At 44.0% G+C, this 18,229-nt stretch overlaps 1 protein-coding gene across 1 annotated transcript in view; it reads left to right on the forward strand.

Moving 5' to 3' along the window:
- Nucleotides 1–1,551: 1,551 nt before the first annotated feature.
- Nucleotides 1,552–18,229, forward strand: part of LOC126266866 (tubulin alpha-1B chain-like) — a 68,906-nt gene continuing 52,228 nt past the window's right edge. The window contains exons 1-2 of the mRNA XM_049971488.1: nucleotides 1,552–1,895; nucleotides 9,294–9,513. Of these exons, the coding sequence (XP_049827445.1) occupies nucleotides 1,893–1,895; nucleotides 9,294–9,513 (223 nt within the window). The 5' untranslated portion in view covers nucleotides 1,552–1,892. The remainder of the gene's footprint in view (nucleotides 1,896–9,293; nucleotides 9,514–18,229) is intronic.

Below are 18,229 nucleotides of genomic sequence, written 5' to 3' on the forward strand. Positions count from 1 at the left end.
TATTTTCTACTTTATACTTTTTATACTGGCATTTATAAAAGTTGTATGTTACCCAACCAGGCTAAGGGCTGTATAGTATATTACTTGTACTTTTTATGTATTTGAAGTATGAGTCTAATTTCACATATGGTATATCAGTATATTTTTTTAATGACAGACGCTCGTTTAGCCAAGGGGAAAAATTTTTTAACTTAAGACAATGCATATCGCACTTTAATCTTTATATTGGCTACACTGGTTTACTATGTTCTCTGGCTGAAGTGCCCTCTGCTGGCATTAGATTTTTGTATAAATACTGGTGCAGTCAGATTTTTAGCACGCACATGTTTAACTTGACGATGATTTATATCAGAATAGTTTAACGGTATATATGACTGCCATACATGGCTATAAATATTTTATATTTCATGCATCACTAAGACTTGTATAGATTTAATAATAATTAACTGAATCTGGTCGCTTAGACAATATTTATATTTACAACAGATCTGAAGATGGTGATAGGCCGAAACCGATCATAAAGGGTAAAGAAATCTGTGATCAAGACAGACTTGTGACAATAAAAGTGCTAAAAATAAAATGATCGCGGACTCATATACAGATTTATGTCTTCATTTGATAAACTTCTACATTTCGTCATAATAAAAATATTTTTATTGTACTGTACTGTGTGTAATGCAAACGTACTGGTGCACTTGTAACCCGAGATGGGAAAGAGGAAAGCACAACTCACTCTGGAAACATCCGTGTACACTTCTACATACTCGACGAAGTTATCATTAAGACAGTTGGTTGCTACCTACTTCGTTCCCGCCAATATTCTCGACGGCAAATAGAAAAACTTGGCTCCCACAGCAATGAGGGAATTGAAGAGCAGGATCTCTTGTTCTTACTTTGTCATCAGAAGTAAGGACGAACCAAAATAGTGACCATTCGAGATATGCCAACGTATCCATATTGAGCATAAATTATGGTGAAAGGTGCGGACCGTCCTGCCGGAGGTTCGAGTCCTCCCTCGGGCATGCGTGTGTGTGTTGTTCTTAGCCTAAGTTAGTTTAAGTAGTGGTAAGGTTAGGGACTGATGACCTCGGCAGTTTAGGAGTTCACACACATTTGAACATTTTTTACTTGCAAAAAATAGCCGGACAAACAACGACAGAAACTTGAAATTGTTACCTTCACGAGCAAGGGTGACCGCATGTATGATGGGGATACAGTTAAACCATATCGTCAACAACTGATGTTAGCCCCCAATAATGTCTTATATCAAATTCCTCTTATCCTCAGTCGTTTTCCTGGCCTAAATGTTACCCAACATGGGGGAAAAAATGTCAAAAATAGTGCTGAATGTGAATATGCTTTGATTTTACAGGGTAATCATAGTTGCCATAGGGATTTTCTCTGCCTCGTGATGGATGGGTGTTGTGTGATGTCCTTAGGTTAGTTAGGTTTAAGTAGTTCTAAGTTCTAGGGGACTGATGACCACAGATGTTAAGTCCCATAGTGCTCAGAGCCATTTGAACCATTTGAACTTACGAGGAGTAAAATTCCATAGATCTTGCACTAGGGCAAGAGACACGTAATTCTACTGTAGAGAGAATGTTTTATGTACAAAGCCAACCTATAATGAAAAAGTCAAACTATAATAAACAGAAGACATTTATTTCGGTATTCAGTAGGCGACGCGCCTATTAACTTATATTGAAAAGCAATATGTTTCACCGCTGTAATATTCGCTGACTAACAACAATCTACGTCGTCCATAGAAATTCTAGTTAAGACAAAAGCACGTCAGTCGTGCGGTTCCAAATTTTCGGCTTCACGTCTCACCGCCCACATCAAAATTTTTCAGCCTTCTAAATTTTACAGATAGCAGTACAAGTTTCTCCAACATGGTAAGAAGTTTTTTACTAATGTAATTGCTGTGCGGTGCGCTTCATTATGCATAATGAGCAAAACTTTAGCTAAATCTCGAGATGTGTCTTACTCATACATCCCCATCAACCAAACAAAGACCTTTATCGCCATTAATGGTAAGAATGCACCCTGAAATCGTTTCAGGCAGCCCTGTTTCGCATCATGATGTATATTTTTATGAACGTAAAATTTTTATTTACGGCAGTGGCGGCGTAGGAAGTTGATGTTGGCAACGACCGACCATGAAGTAAATAAATTAATGCTGTTCCTGCTCTATGGTTGACATGTTCTTGTATGTAAGCTTGCTCAGTAAATTAATTGTCCTCGTGAAGCGAACATTTCACAAGCAAACATTTGCATTAGTATGAACGTCGCGTAATTCCCATCATTCAACGGCCGTTGCCAACATCAGCACACTACGCCGTCGCTCCCGTAAGCAAAATTTAACCTTCATAACTTTAACAGTGAGACTTAAAATTGAAGATCGGCTTCGAAATCAGCCTCACAGTTTTCTGTGTAGCTCCAAAATCGTCAATTTGACAGTTGAGCTCGCAGATACATAAGGTGTTTATTTTTACCTTAAGTAAGCAAAATACGCATTTCTGATTATTGAATCGAAATAACTGAGCCAGTTTTCGCTTCGTCGTGGTCTGAACCGTAATATTAAAATTAGATTTTCCAAATATAATTAGCTGTTCTGACCACAATCAAAAGTACTTTTTATGTGAACTACACAAAGTTGTATGTGGTGTATCTCAAACTGTTCGTAAGATTAAACATTTTGTTTTGGGTGCCATTCCGTCTCCAAACAATAGGACTGTCATATTAAATTGAATGTAGGTAGTCTTGTAATGCAACCGTCTCATAACCAGTCATATTTATGGAACAGTGTATCAATTGTCGGTATGAGCAACGTAGTGTCATTACAATTTGGATGAAACAAACACAAGTTTATGTATTTCTTATTAAAACGATACCGGTAACCTATAATGTACCTTCGTCCATGCGCTATTACTTCACGACGTAAACCGAAATTCCTTGCGCAAGCTGTTAACAGTGTTTAGTTAATTTTAATTATTCGATATTTATCGAAAGCCCCTAACCGCGTAACTAATGATTTAAATAATAAAACACTGCACCAGTTTTGTTTTTTATGCATCGCATGACGCGTAACAGTAATTTATTCCCAGTTTCAAATGCAACACCCACGCAGACTTCACACACAGTAACAATTTAAATACTGTACTTGAAAATAGGAATTAGTTCCTGAAGCGTGTCCGCCACGCATATAAAAATGTAACTAGTTGAGCGTTTTATTATTTAAATCATCAGCGTTTAGATTGTTGCACTTTATGAGCGAAAACAGAACTGTGTTGTTTGCACTCATTCTGAGCAGTCAACGTTTCCGATTTTCACTTTGTGTTGAGCTGATCGAATTCCTGACAACGAATACAACCGAGACCATCGCTTGTAGCATAATGTCGACAAGGTCAGTTGTCAAACTACAGTACTGGTAAACAATTAATATGTATCTGCAACTGGTGGAGACTACTTCGTACATTATCCAGTAGAGGTCATGCTACAGCACTTATTTATCATTGCCGATTTTCCTTCCGTTTGAGTAATGTTCATCCGGAACCGAACCACCTGTCAATCACGTCGGGAAGATCTCTGACAGTACAAATATAAATATCTTTTTCTAAATGTTCAAATGTGTGTGAATTCCTAAGGGCCACACCCATGCCCGCAGGAGGACTCGAACTTCCGGCGGGAGCGGCCGCACAATCCGTCACATAGCGCTTCAAACCGCGCGGCAACTCCGCGTGACATCTTTTTCTATCTTAAAATATTTGCTATTTCGAAAATGTAATAGGATGTAACCTAAAACTGAAGCATTCGGTGCCTGAAGTAGGCTAGCTATTGTCTTTTGGGTTCAAAGCTTATTTCAAAACCAATGTTTTAATTTTAGCTGCAAGCAGATGTTTGTTGTCAAGTTATTTAGTATTTGTGTTCTTGGAAAAAAAATGTGTACGAAGACTTTTTCTGAAAGAATGAAACGACAATCGATGTGTTAAAATACTGCCCCTTTTGACACCATATATTCCTACTTCCTGCACTGACAACTTGTGAAATACATTACCACCATCAGGTGGCACTTGACGTGTACAGAATGTAAGTCCTGATAGTACTTTAGTACACCGAAGAGGCTCGGAAAGAATTTTGATGTAGTGCATTATAACAGGGACAATCTTCCGCGATCCGGTTTTCCCCAGTTGTATCTTCACGAACCACTTGCCAAACAATTTCACTATCTGTGACTCAGAGGTTCATGAAATCTTGAGGACACTGAAGCATATGAAATCTATTCAAGCTAAAGAATCCCTTGTCTTTTCCGATTTACTTGAAAATACTGCAAGCAATCCATTGCATCTACCCATGTCGTAAAGAAGATCCATGACTCTCTCCTTCACCCACAGGGCCTAGAAATGTGAGCTGTGCATCAACGTATGTAGAGGTTAAGCACAGCCGAGAAGGTTCCTGTGACCCTTTGCTCCATCCCTGCACATGCACTACCTTCAGGGCTGAGACAACAGGTACTCTATCATTAGGATGAGGTGTCCCTACAACAGAGCAACAACAAGCATCGGGTGGTGAATACAATACCCACATGCACAGACCTTTCCAAACAATCACAAGAACCTCGTAATATGTGAATATCGCCCATATTGCAATGAACTGACGATTTCTCACATACTGTCTATAACACTACTCCGTAGCCTTCCCGTGTCACCGAGCGAGGTGGCGCAGTGGTTAGCACAGTGGACTCGCATTTGGGAGGACGACGGTTCAATCCTGCGTCCGGCCATCCTGATTTAGGTTTTCCGTGATTTCCCTAAATCGCTCCAGGCAAATGCCGGGATGGTTCCTTTGAAAGGGCACGGCCGACTTCCTTCCCCGTCCTTCCCTGATACGACGAGACCGATAACCTTGCAGTTTGGTCTCTTCCCACAAACAACCCAACCCCCTTCCCGTGTCACAATCACATCATCGTCTGAGAGGCAAGACTTTTACCGCGTTACCAGACATGACACAAGTAAGATAGGGCTCCCGAACCCCTTCTTGATTGTTGTGACAGACTGACTTGCAACATATCCAGGGTGTAACTTAGACTATAATGTGGCAGTGTGGTTGTGAATTGTTACAAAAAAGAGAAATGTCCATATCCAACAACGGCGCTGATATTGAAGTTGAACATCTTCACCTATTACTTTTTCACAATCAGTACCATCATACAGCCACAGGGATTTAGTCATTCTAACTGACCGCTCGATTGGATATTGTCCTCTGACACACGATTGCCTCCCCCAGGCCCATTCGAAAGAGTGTATCCACTTCATTTATGAGAGAGCAGCTACGTTTTCATTGGTGACTTGGCATTTGTTTGAGGGTGTGTAGAAAGTGGAAGAAAGCATTCGGCAGTTTGTCATTTATTTGAGTGCATGTGTATAGTGGGAAAATAGATTTACTTTGATTACGAGAAGGCAACCCCTAAATTGGGGACTAATATTTTATTTTGAATGCGTGTTTTTTCTTCTCATCCCACAGGTGTTGACAGGAACAGTATTTTCCTGAGATTGCTTAATACAAACCATTTCAAAATTTTTCAATTCCATCTTTAGACAAATTTTCGAAGAGCTTCACATCCTCCTCTACCTTTTTGGAGTTACTTGCTGTTGTGAATTTCGTTCTCTTTGATTAATTTGCTATATATTTAAATACTACAATGCGAGTCACAGTGGTTCCGCCCTCGCGCTCTCTTAAACCAAATTATAACAACAAATTAGCTATTCGCAAAAGGCAAGCAAACCGTGCAGAATTAGTACATGCAATGACATTAGCACTGGCAGAAAGTGGCAGTTCAGGAGTGTCACTGACTGACTGACGCGATGCCACAATCCCATAGGGGCTTCAACTGTCAAATACCTAAGCACACAAAAGTCTAGCTGCCACTCAGTCATTTTATGTTAATAAATGCATTTCTATTCTATGAGTGTTTTTAAGAGAAGTCTTTAACTTTGTCAAATGAAAATAATTTTTAAAATACACATATGTGCCCATTCTTCCACCAATTTATCAGAAAAATTCTGCATTTGTGAATAATCGATGCCTGTTGGTTAACGAATCGAAAACTGCAGCACCACAGATCGCTGTAGAGACAATATCGATACTGCCTAACAGACAATTACTATCAGCTGATTCGCAAGAATCGTACATGCAGACTGCTCAAACATAATTTCCTGTTTTGTCGTACAGGTGTGGAGTTTAAATGCAGTTATAGTAATATAGTGAAATACAAATGTATGTACACCTTACAAGAGGTATGTGGTACTTGCAGTAGCCCTACTCCAAAAGCAGCATTGATCAGTTTATCCATACCTCTGCCACGAGCGCTTCCATTCTGTTTTGTTTTAATCACTTCATTCACGCTCCATACCTCCAATTCGATGACGAATCAGGAAAGAACGCACGACAACATCTGATTTGGGAAGTATGATCTTGTAAGTACTGCAATCGTTAAGGTATATTGCTTCAAGAAAATGCTTAACATTTTGCCAAGTAATCTACATCTGCATCTACCTCTGTTCTCGGCGAACCACTTGGAAGAGCAGGATAGAGAGTACGTCCCACTGTACCAGTTACTAGTTACTTCCAGTTCCATTCTCGTATGGATCGCGGGAAGAACATGTTGTTTACATGCCTTCGTCTGTGCTGTAATGAATCTAAGCTTGTCATCACGATCCCTATGTGTGCGATACGTAAGGGTGTAGTATATTCGCAGAGTCCTCAGTTAAGCGGTTCTTGAAACTTTTTTTAAATTTCTCTGGAAAGTTGACGTCTTATCTTCAAGAGTCTGCCGTTCAGTTTCTTCAGCATCTCTGTTTTACTTCCCAAAGGGTCAAACAAACATGTGACCGTTCGTGTCGCCCTTGTCTGTATACGTTCAATATTTCCTGTTAGTCCTATGTGGTATGGGACTCACACATTTGGGCAATATTCTATAATGGGTTGCACGAGTGATTTGTAAGCAATCTCTTTTGTAGACTGCATTTCTCCAGGTTTCCTACCAATAAAGCGACGACTACCACTCAGCCTATGTGAACATTCCATTTCATATTCCTACAACGTATCGCGCACTGTATTTGTATGAACTGACAGATTCCAACGATGACTCACTGATACATAGTCATAGGATCCTACGCTTTCTTTTTGTTTTGTGAAGTGCAGAATTTTAGATTTATGAACATTTAAAAGAAGTTGCCAATCTTTGCATCACTTTGAAATCGTATCAAGACCTGACTGAATATTAATGCTTCTTTCAGGCCGTACTTCGTTAAAGATAACTGCATTATCTGCGAAATGTCTGAGATTACTATAACATTATCCACAACGTCATGAATATACAACACGAACAGCAAAAGCCCCAACACGCTTGCCTACGGTTACATCCGAATTTACTTCTAAATCTGACGATCACTCTCCATCCAAGATAATGTGCTGCATCCTCCCTGCTAAAAAATCCTCAATCCAGTAACAAATTTCGCTTGATGTCCCATATGATCGTACTTTTGACAACACGCGAAGATGTGGTATTGAGTCAAATGCTTTTCGGAAATCAAGAAATAGTGCAGCTCCCTGACTGCCTTGATCTAAAACTTCCAGGACATCATGTGAGAAAAGCGTGAGCTGCGTTCTGCGTGAGTGATGTTTTCGGAATCCGTGCTGCTGGGGGTGGAGTACATCATTCTAACCGAGACACTTCATTTACGACTCTTATGATTCTGTTGGTCGTAGTTGTCTGTTACATGGATGGCGTTGTTTCTTCAGCGACTTGTGCTTTAGATTCGCTCATACGTTTGTGCGCTCAGGTCCACAAACGAGGATGAAAGTTTGACGTCAACATGGCATGTCGATAACGTCATCGGGCAAACCCTCCGGTTTGTGTCGTAAACCGTAGTTAGCGTGTCCCCCCCCCCCTCCCTTTTTTTATGGGTGTGGAGCGTGTGGCACCCCAACTCCAGGGTTTTACCCGCCTGCCTCCCTGGTTGCTCCAGAGGCCCAGCGTCCTTTTAGACTTGTCAGAGTACCGGAGGAGTTCCACTCCTGTGCTTGTTTTTACCTCCTTATTTTACGATATTTTAAACCAGCATCCCGACCATGTACCAATATTTACGGATGGCTCTAAACATGGGGACTCTGTTAGTTGTGCTGTTGTTTTTCCTGATCGAGTCGTCACGTTACGGCTTCCTGCGGCGTTTACCATCTTTGATGCCGAATTGTTTGCGATCTTGCGGGCATTGGAGCAGATGAGATGTGTTCCCAGTCTTAAGTTCCTCATCTGTTCTGACTCCCTGAGTGCCCTTCAGACCATGCAACACTTGTACGCAGCGGATACGGTCGCCCAGAACATCCATGATGCCCTTCTCCACCTGCAACGCCAGGGGAAGGAGGTTTCTTTCTGCTGAGTGCCGGGGCACCAGGGTATTAGGGGAAACAAACTGGCGGATGTGGCTGCCAAAGATGCATGTTACCTCCCTCACGTTGTTGAATGTGCCGTCCCCCTCCATGCTGTTACCTCCCTTTTGCGTTTTCGTGTTATGCGTCAATGGGAAGAGGAGTGGCTGGCAGTTGGTAAAAATAAGCTGCGTCTGGTCAAGGCCACCATGCGGCCGTGGCGTACGTCCTACCAGTCATGCAGGCGGGATGAGGTTCTCCTCACTCGCCTCCGCATCGGGCACAGTCCCTTAACGCGCGGCTTTCTACTCCGGCGGGAGGACCCCCAATCTGCAATGCTTGTGGCGTCCAGATTACTGTCCGCCACATTTTACTTGACTGTCCTTTATTCTCTGATCAGAGGGCGGTGGTTTCCTTGCCACCGAATTTGCCCTCTATTTTGCAAGACAGCACAACGACTGTGGTTATGGTCTTACGATTTTGTGTCCTGTCCAATTTGTTGCCTCGGATTTTAGGGAGAGGATTTTAATGTGCTGATGGGTGACTGGCTCACCAGGTTTTAGGTAAGAGGTCCGCCAGTCACGATTACCTACTTGTTTCACTTCGATTTCTGTTCTCTTTTCCTTGTGTTTCCTTTCCTTTTTAGTGCGTTTCTTCTCCTCTAGTTTTGCCTCTGTATGTGAAGATTTGGAACTGCGTCAGGTCTGTGTCTTTTAGCCATTCTCCTTGTTCGCTGTCCGTCTTCGTCCCTTCACCGCAAGTGTTACTGTTTCTACGCGTTTGGGCGCTGATGACCACGCTGTTCAGCGCCCGGAAACCTCAAACAATACACACACATTAATGGGAAGGTGCTGTGTTCGCAGCGGGAGTGCGTGTCGGTGCACATCGGGCAGGCCGGCGTGCAGATCGGCAGCGCGTGCTGGGAGCTGTACTGCCTGGAGCACGGCATACAGCCCAACGGCCGCATCCCCTCCGACAAGGTGGCCATCGACACCGAGTGCTACACCACCTTCTTCTCGCAGACCGAGGCGGGCAAGATCTCGCCACGCGCGCTCATGATAGACCTCGAGCCCACCACCATTGGTAAGTCTGCCTCTGTCATGATGCTTCAAAATCTTTAAAACTTGCATGAATACATTGTGACGAATCATAGAGCGGATTCTGCTGTCATTCTTTAGAAAAGTACCTGGTATTTCCACTCGCGCAGTATACAGGGTGGTCCATTGATCGTGACCGGGCCAAACATCTCACGAAATAAGCGTCAAACGAAAAAACTACAAAGAACTAAACTTGTCTAGCTTGAAGGGGCAAACTAGATGGCGCTATGGTTGGCACGCTAGATGGCGCTGCCATAGGTCAAACGGATACCTACTGCTTGTTTTTAAATAGGAACCCCCATTTTCATTACATATTCATGTAGTACGTAAAGAAATATGAATGTTTCATTTGGACCACTTTTTTCGCTTTGTGATAGATGGCGCTGTAATAGTCACAAACGTATAAGAACACGGTATCACGTAATATTCCGCCAGTGCGAACAGAATTTGCTTCGTGATATGTTACCCGAGTTAAAATGGACCGTTTACCAATTGCGGAAAAGGTCGATATCGTGTTGATGTATGGCTATTGTGATCAAAATGCCCAACTGGCGTGTGCTATGTATGCTCCTCGGTATCCTGGACGACATCATCCAAGTGTCCGGACCGTTCGCCAGATACTTATGTTATTTAAGGTTCAAATGGCTCTGAGCACTATGGGACTCAACTGCTGTGGTCATTAGTCCCCTAGAACTTAGAACTACTTAAACCTAACTAACCTAAGGACATCACACACATCCATGCCCGAGGCAGGATTCGAACCTGCGACCGTAGCAGCCGCACGGTTCCGGACTGCGTGCCTAGAACCGCGAGACCACCGCGGCCGGCTTATTTAAGGAAACAGGAAGTGTTCAGCCACATGTGAAACGTCAACTACGACCTACAATAGATGATGATGCTCAAGTAGGTGTTTTAGATGCTGTCGCGGCTAATCTGCACATCAGTAGCAGATAAATTGCGCGAGAATCGGGAATCTCAAAAACGTCGGTGTTGAGAATGTTACATCAACATCGACTGCACCCGTACCATATTTCAATGCACCAGTAATTGCATGGCGACGACTTTGAACGTCGTGTACAGTTTTGCCACTGGGCACAAGAGAAATTACGGGACGATGACAGATTTTTTGCACGCGTTCTATTTAGCGACGAAGCGTCATTCACCAACAGCGGTAACGTAAACCGGCATAATATGCACTATTGGGCAACGGAAAATCCACAGTGGCTGCGACAAGTGGAACATCAGCGGCATTTTGGGAGGAAGGATAATTGGCCCCCATTTTATCGATGACAATCTAGATGGTGCAATGTATGCTGATTTCCTACGTAATGATCGTCCGAAGTTATTACAAGGTTTCACTGCATGACAGAATAGCGATGTACTTCAAACATGATGGATGTCCGGCACATAGCTCGTGTGCGGTTGAAGAGGTGTTGAATAGCGTATTTCACGACAGGTGGATTGGTCGTCGAAGCACCATACCATGGCCCGCACGTTCACAGGATCTGACGTCCCCGGATTTCTTTCTATGGGGAAAGTTGAAGGATATTTGCTATCGTGATCCACCGAAAACGCCTGACAACATGCGTCAGAGCATTGTCAATGCATGTGGGAACATTACGGAAGGTGAACTACTCGCTGTTGAGAGGGATGTCGTTACACGTCTTGCGAAATACATTGAGGTTGACGGACATAATTTGGAGCATTTATTGCATTAATGTGGTATTTACAGGTAATCACGCTGTAACAGCATACGTTCTGAGAAATGTTAAGTTCATAAAGGTACATGTATCAGATTGGGACAACCGCCGGCCACGGTGGTCTCGCGGTTCTAGGCGCGCAGTCCGGAACCGTGAGACTGCTACGGTCGCAGGTTCGAATCCTGCCTCGGGCATGGATGTGTGTGATGTCCTTAGGTTAGTTAGGTTTAAGTAGTTCTAAGTTCTAGGGGACTAATGACCACAGCAGTTGAGTCTCATAGTGCTCAGAGCCATTTAAACCATTTTTTGGGACAACCGAAATAAAATGTTGCAAACGTACCTACAGTCTGTATTGTAATTTATTAAACCTACCTGTTACCAACTGTTCGTCTAAAATTGAGAGCCATGTGTTTGTGACTATTACAGCACCACCTATCACAAAGCGAAAAAAGTGGTCCAACTAAAACATTCATATTTCTTTACGTACTACACGAATATGTAACAAAAAATGGGGGTTCCTATTTTTAAAAAACGCAGTTGATATCCGTTCGACCCATGGCAGCGCCATCTAGCGAGTCAACCATAGCGCTATCTGGTTTCCCCCTTCAAGCTAGACGAGTTTCGTTCTTTGTAGTTTTTTCGCTTGACGCTTATGTCTTGAGATGTTTGGCCCGGTCACGATCAATGGACCACCCTGTATATGGCAGTACTTCCCAACCTTTCTTAAACCTCTAACCGTGAGTGCAGTAGGACATTAGCTAGCACCCCTGCTCTCCCCTCCCCTCCCCCCTCGTTTCCACACTCCTCCCCGAGTATTATCACCATCTTTAGCACCTAACTCAACTGTAGAAAAGTAGACTTTTCCTAGAACACTTTTATTTTTTTAGTTTGTTTGTTTGTGTGTGTGTGTGTTTTAGAATGAATGACGAAGGATCGCAAGTGCTACCCATAACTCCTCCTGAGAAAACAAAGCTAACTATCCACAGTGAGCTACACACTTGTTACACAAAATACTTCCCCTGCATTACTCCTCTCCATTGCGATACATGCTTGACCTGCACACTGCAACCCCATTTAAAATCAGCCAAGTTCAAATGTGTGCACTATATTTACTGTTCGTAAATCACTCCATTGCTGCATTCCGTACTTCTGAACGGGCGGAAATTGAAAGATTTCAGGCTGTTAGTGCTTTGTGTCTGAGTACAATCACAAACAGTAGTAGCAGTAATAATAATACTGTGTATAGCGCTATAATAGCCCTTGTTGTTACTGCTGTGTGGTGCTGTCAATTAATTGATTTATCTGTTTCGAAGCGAGTAATGACGCAGTTTCTGGACTACTGCAGGTTCAAATGGCTCTGAGCACTATAGGACTTAACGTCTTAGGTCATTAGTCCCCTAGAACTTAGAACTACTTAAACCTAACTAACCTAAGGACATTACACACATCCATGCCCGAGGCAGGATTCGAACCTGCGACCGTAGGAGTCGCGCGGTTCCGGACTGAGCGCCCGGAACCGCGAGACCACCGCGGCCGGAGATTACCACAGGTACTTTCTACAAATTGGAGAAGACATTTTCGTGAGAAGTTTAACATTTGTTACGTATATGTCTCAGTTTTATCATTATCGATGTAGAGGACGAAGCACAGCACATGTCTGTAGTGGATGGACTACGTGAGAAACCTGTAACTTCCATCACATTAATGCTGCTAACTATGAAAAAGTAATTATTGATAACTTGTGTAATCACTATTAGTCTTACAAAATTGTGTAAATAGTAATGACCTTTTAAAAAAAATTATCTTCCAGACTGAAACACAATCTAATCGTTTGGTTTTTACCCATCAGAAAATTTCATTTTGCAACTCAGGGGATAATTACCCCCAGGTTGGAAACGTTTCTGTAGTTGTTGTGGTCCTCAGTCCGAAGACTGGTCAGATGGACTCTCCATTCTTCTCTATCCTGTGCAAACTTCTTCATCTCCGGTTAAATACTGCAACCTACATCCTTACGAATTTGCTCACTGTTTTCCTCTCTTGGTCACCCTCTACTGTTTTTACCCCATACACTTCCCTCCAGTACTAAATTGCTAATCTTTTGATGTCCCAGGATGTGTCCTATCGGCAGATCTCTTCTTTCGGTCAAGTTGAGCCCCCAATTTCTTTTCTACCCAATTCTATTCAGTACCTCCTCATTAGTTACACGACCTCTTCAGCATTCTTCTGCAGCACCATATTTCGAAAGCTTCTATTCTCTTATCGTCTAAACTGTTTGTCGCCCATGTTTCACTTCCGTACATGGCTACACTCCAGACAAACACCTGCAGAAAAGAGTTCTTCACACTTAAATCTATATTCGATGTTAACAAATTTCTCTCCTTCAGAAACGCTGTTCTTGCCATTGCCAATCTACATTTCATAACCTCTCTACTTCGGCCATTATAAATTTTATTGTCCAAATAGCAAAACTCATCTACTACTTTAAGTGCCTCGTTTCCTTATCTAATTTCCTCGGCACCAAATGGCTCTAAGCACTATCGGACTTAACATCTGAAGTCATCAGTCCCCTAGACTTAGAACTACTTAACTCTAACTGACCTAAGAACATCACACACATCCATGCGACCGTAGCAGCAGCGCGGTTCCGGACTGAAGCGCCTGATCCTCCAAGTCCTTTGCTCTATGTGACAGAATTACAGTGTCATCGACAAACCTCAAAGTTTTTATTTCTTCTCCCTGAAACTTAACTCCTACTCCATATTCTTTGGTTTTCTTTACTGCTCGCTCAGTGTACAGATTGAATAACACGCGGGATAGGCTACAACCCTATCTCACACCCTTCTCAACCGTTGGGTCCCTTTCACGCCGCTTGATTCTTATAAATGCCGTCTGCCTTCTGCGTAAGTCCTAAATAGCCTTTCGGTCCCTGTATTACCCCCGCCTACTTTAGAATTTGAAAGAGAGTCTCGTAGCCAACATTGTCAAAAGCTTTCTCTAAGTCTGCAATAGCCATAAACGCAGGTTTGCCTTTCCTTAACCTATCTTCTAAGAGAAATCGTAGTGTCAATATTGCCTTGCGAGTTCCTGCATTTCTTCGTACTTCACACTGATCTTCCCCATGGTCGCCTTCTACCAGTTTCTCCACTCTTCTATAAAAAAAAATCCGTGTTAATATTTTGCAACCATGACTTATTAAACTGATAGTTCGGTAATATTCACAGCTTTCAGCATCCGCTTTCTTTGGAATTGGAATTATTAGATTCTTCTTAAGGCTTGAGGGTATTTCTCCTGTCTTATACGTCTTTCGCACCAGATGGAAGAGTCTTGTCACGGCTGGCTCTCCCAAGGCTATCAGTAGCTCTAACGGAATGTCATCTATCCGCAGGACCTTGTTTTGACTTAGATCTTTGAGTGCTCTGCTAAATTATTCTAGCAATATCATATCTCTCATCTCCTCTTCACCTTCGTCCTCTTCCATTTCTATATTATTGCCTTCAAGTTCACCTCCTTTGTACAGACCCTCTATATACTCCTTCCACCTTTCTGCTTTCCCTACTTTGCTCTTGATGTTCATACAGCTGCCTCTCCAAAGGCGCCTTTAATTTTCCTGTAGGCGGTAGCTATCTTTCCCATATTGAAATATGTTTCTAAATCCTTACTTATATAATACTTTATTTAATAAAACTCGAAGTCATAAGAATATACGTTAGGTAATTTTTATATTTTTTTCACCCTTTGCGTTTTGATCGTTTAAATTTTTGGAGCGTTGTATGAAATTTTACTGCAAACTAAAGTCGTTTTTCTGGCGAAAAAATTTTTATTAAGTCGCAAATGGTTATGAACTTGAACTTGTCCATCAGTTCACATAGTCTGTCAAAGAATCGATCAACTTGTTCCTTGTTGTAACCTGCTGCCCGCTTCAAACTCGTGGATTCAGCTGTCGTCAGTCTTCATGTATTTTCATAAAATCATAGCAGAAGTCTTCTCCGGCTTTCATTTTGTCTTATTGCACCGATGCTTCATTTTCAGTTGCTCTGCATATTTGCAGAGATTTAAGAACTAATATGCACTCGAAGGCACAAGCTGGCAATCTAAATTTTTATCGTGTTAGTACAGTACTATTACCTGAATCAAATTTTTACTCTGCAGCCGTGTCCACTGATATGAAACTTCCTTGCAGATTCAAACTGTGTGCAGAACCGGAACTCGAACTCATGGCTTTTGCCTTTTGGACCGGCCATCCTGATTTAGGTTTTCCGTGATTTCCCTAAATCGTTTCAGGCAAATGCCGGGATGGTTCCATTGAAAGGGCACGGCCGACTTCCTTCCCAATCCTTCCCTAACCCGAGCTCGCGCTCCGTCTCTAATGACCTCGTTGTCGACGAGACGTTAAACACTAACCCCACCACCACCACCACCGCCTTTTGGATGCAAGTGTTCTAGCTTTCTTCCAGGATTGAAAGTGCCGCAAGTTCCGCAGGAGAGCTCGCGCTCCGTCTCTAATGACCTCGTTGTCGACGGGACGTTAAACACTAACCACCACCACCACCACCGCCTTTTGGATGCAAGTGTTCTAGCTTTCTTCCAGGATTGAAAGTGCCGCAAGTTCCGCAGGAGAGCTCGCGCTCCGTCTCTAATGACCTCGTTGTCGACGGGACGTTAAACACTAACCACCACCACCACCACCGCCTTTTGGATGCAAGTGTTCTAGCTTTCTTCCAGGATTGAAAGTGCCGCAAGTTCCGCAGGAGAGCTCGCGCTCCGTCTCAAATGACCTCGTTGTTGACGGGACGTTAAACACTAACCACCACCACCACCACCGCCTTTTGGATGCAAGTGTTCTAGCTTTCTTCCAGGATTGAAAGTGCCGCAAGTTCCGCAGGAGAGCTCGCGCTCCGTCTCTAATGACCTCGTTGTCGACGGGACGTTAAACACTAACCACCACCACCACCACCGCCTTTTGGATGCAAGTGTTCTAGGTTTTTTCCAGGATTGAAAGTGCCGCAAGTTCCGCAGGAGAGCTCGCGCTCCGTCTCTAATGACCTCGTTGTTGACGGGACGTTAAACACTAACCACCACCACCACCACCGCCTTTTGGATGCAAGTGTTCTAGCTTTCTTCCAGGATTGAAAGTGCCGCAAGTTCCGCAGGAGAGCTCGCGCTCCGTCTCTAATGACCTCGTTGTCGACGGGACGTTAAACACTAACCACCACCACCACCACCGCCTTTTGGATGCAAGTGTTCTAGCTTTCTTCCAGGATTGAAAGTGCCGCAAGTTCCGCAGGAGAGCTCGCGCTCCGTCTCTAATGACCTCGTTGTCGACGGGACGTTAAACACTAACTACCACCACCGCCACTGCCTTTTGGATGCAAGTGTTCTAGCTTTCTTCCAGGATTGAAAGTGCCGCAAGTTCCGCAGGAGAGCTCGCGCTCCGTCTCTAATGACCTCGTTGTCGACGGGACGTTAAACACTAACCACCACCACCACCACCGCCTTTTGGATGCAAGTGTTCTAGCTTTCTTCCAGGATTGAAAGTGCCGCAAGTTCCGCAGGAGAGCTCGCGCTCCGTCTCTAATGACCTCGTTGTCGACGGGACGTTAAACACTAACCACCACCACCACCACCGCCTTTTGGATGCAAGTGTTCTAGCTTTCTTCCAGGATTGAAAGTGCCGCAAGTTCCGCAGGAGAGCTCGCGCTCCGTCTCTAATGACCTCGTTGTTGACGGGACGTTAAACACTAACCACCACCACCACCACCGCCTTTTGGATGCAAGTGTTCTAGCTTTCTTCCAGGATTGAAAGTGCCGCAAGTTCCGCAGGAGAGCTCGCGCTCCGTCTCTAATGACCTCGTTGTCGACGGGACGTTAAACACTAACCACCACCACCACCACCGCCTTTTGGATGCAAGTGTTCTAGCTTTCTTCCAGGATTGAAAGTGCCGCAAGTTCCGCAGGAGAGCTCGCGCTCCGTCTCTAATGACCTCGTTGTCGACGGGACGTTAAACACTAACCACCACCACCACCACCGCCTTTTGGATGCAAGTGTTCTAGCTTTCTTCCAGGATTGAAAGTGCCGCAAGTTCCGCAGGAGAGCTCGCGCTCCGTCTCTAATGACCTCGTTGTCGACGGGACGTTAAACACTAACCACCACCACCACCACCGCCTTTTGGATGCAAGTGTTCTAGCTTTCTTCCAGGATTGAAAGTGCCGCAAGTTCCGCAGGAGAGCTCGCGCTCCATCTCTAATGACCTCGTTGTCGACGGGACGTTAAACACTAACCACCACCACCACCACCGCCTTTTGGATGCAAGTGTTCTAGCTTTCTTCCAGGATTGAAAGTGCCGCAAGTTCCGCAGGAGAGCTCGCGCTCCGTCTCTAATGACCTCGTTGTCGACGGGACGTTAAACACTAACCACCACCACCACCACCGCCTTTTGGATGCAAGTGTTCTAGCTTTCTTCCAGGATTGAAAGTGCCGCAAGTTCCGCAGGAGAGCTCGCGCTCCATCTCTAATGACCTCGTTGTCGACGGGACGTTAAACACTAACCACCACCACCACCACCGCCTTTTGGATGCAAGTGTTCTAGCTTTCTTCCAGGGATGAAAGTGCCGCAAGTTCCGCAGGAGAGCTCGCGCTCCGTCTCTAATGACCTCGTTGTCGACGGGACGTTAAACACTAACCACCACCACCACCACCGCCTTTTGGATGCAAGTGTTCTAGCTTTCTTCCAGGATTGAAAGTGCCGCAAGTTCCGCAGGAGAGCTCGCGCTCCGTCTCTAATGACCTCGTTGTCGACGGGACGTTAAACACTAACCACCACCACCACCACCGCCTTTTGGATGCAAGTGTTCTAGCTTTCTTCCAGGATTGAAAGTGCCGCAAGTTCCGCAGGAGAGCTCGCGCTCCGTCTCTAATGACCTCGTTGTCGACGGGACGTTAAACACTAACCACCACCACCACCACCGCCTTTCGGATGCAAGTGTTCTAGCTTTCTTCCAGGA

This window comes from Schistocerca gregaria, chromosome 4 (genome assembly GCF_023897955.1).
Source record: "Schistocerca gregaria isolate iqSchGreg1 chromosome 4, iqSchGreg1.2, whole genome shotgun sequence".
NCBI classification, from domain to species: Eukaryota; Metazoa; Arthropoda; class Insecta; order Orthoptera; family Acrididae; genus Schistocerca; species Schistocerca gregaria.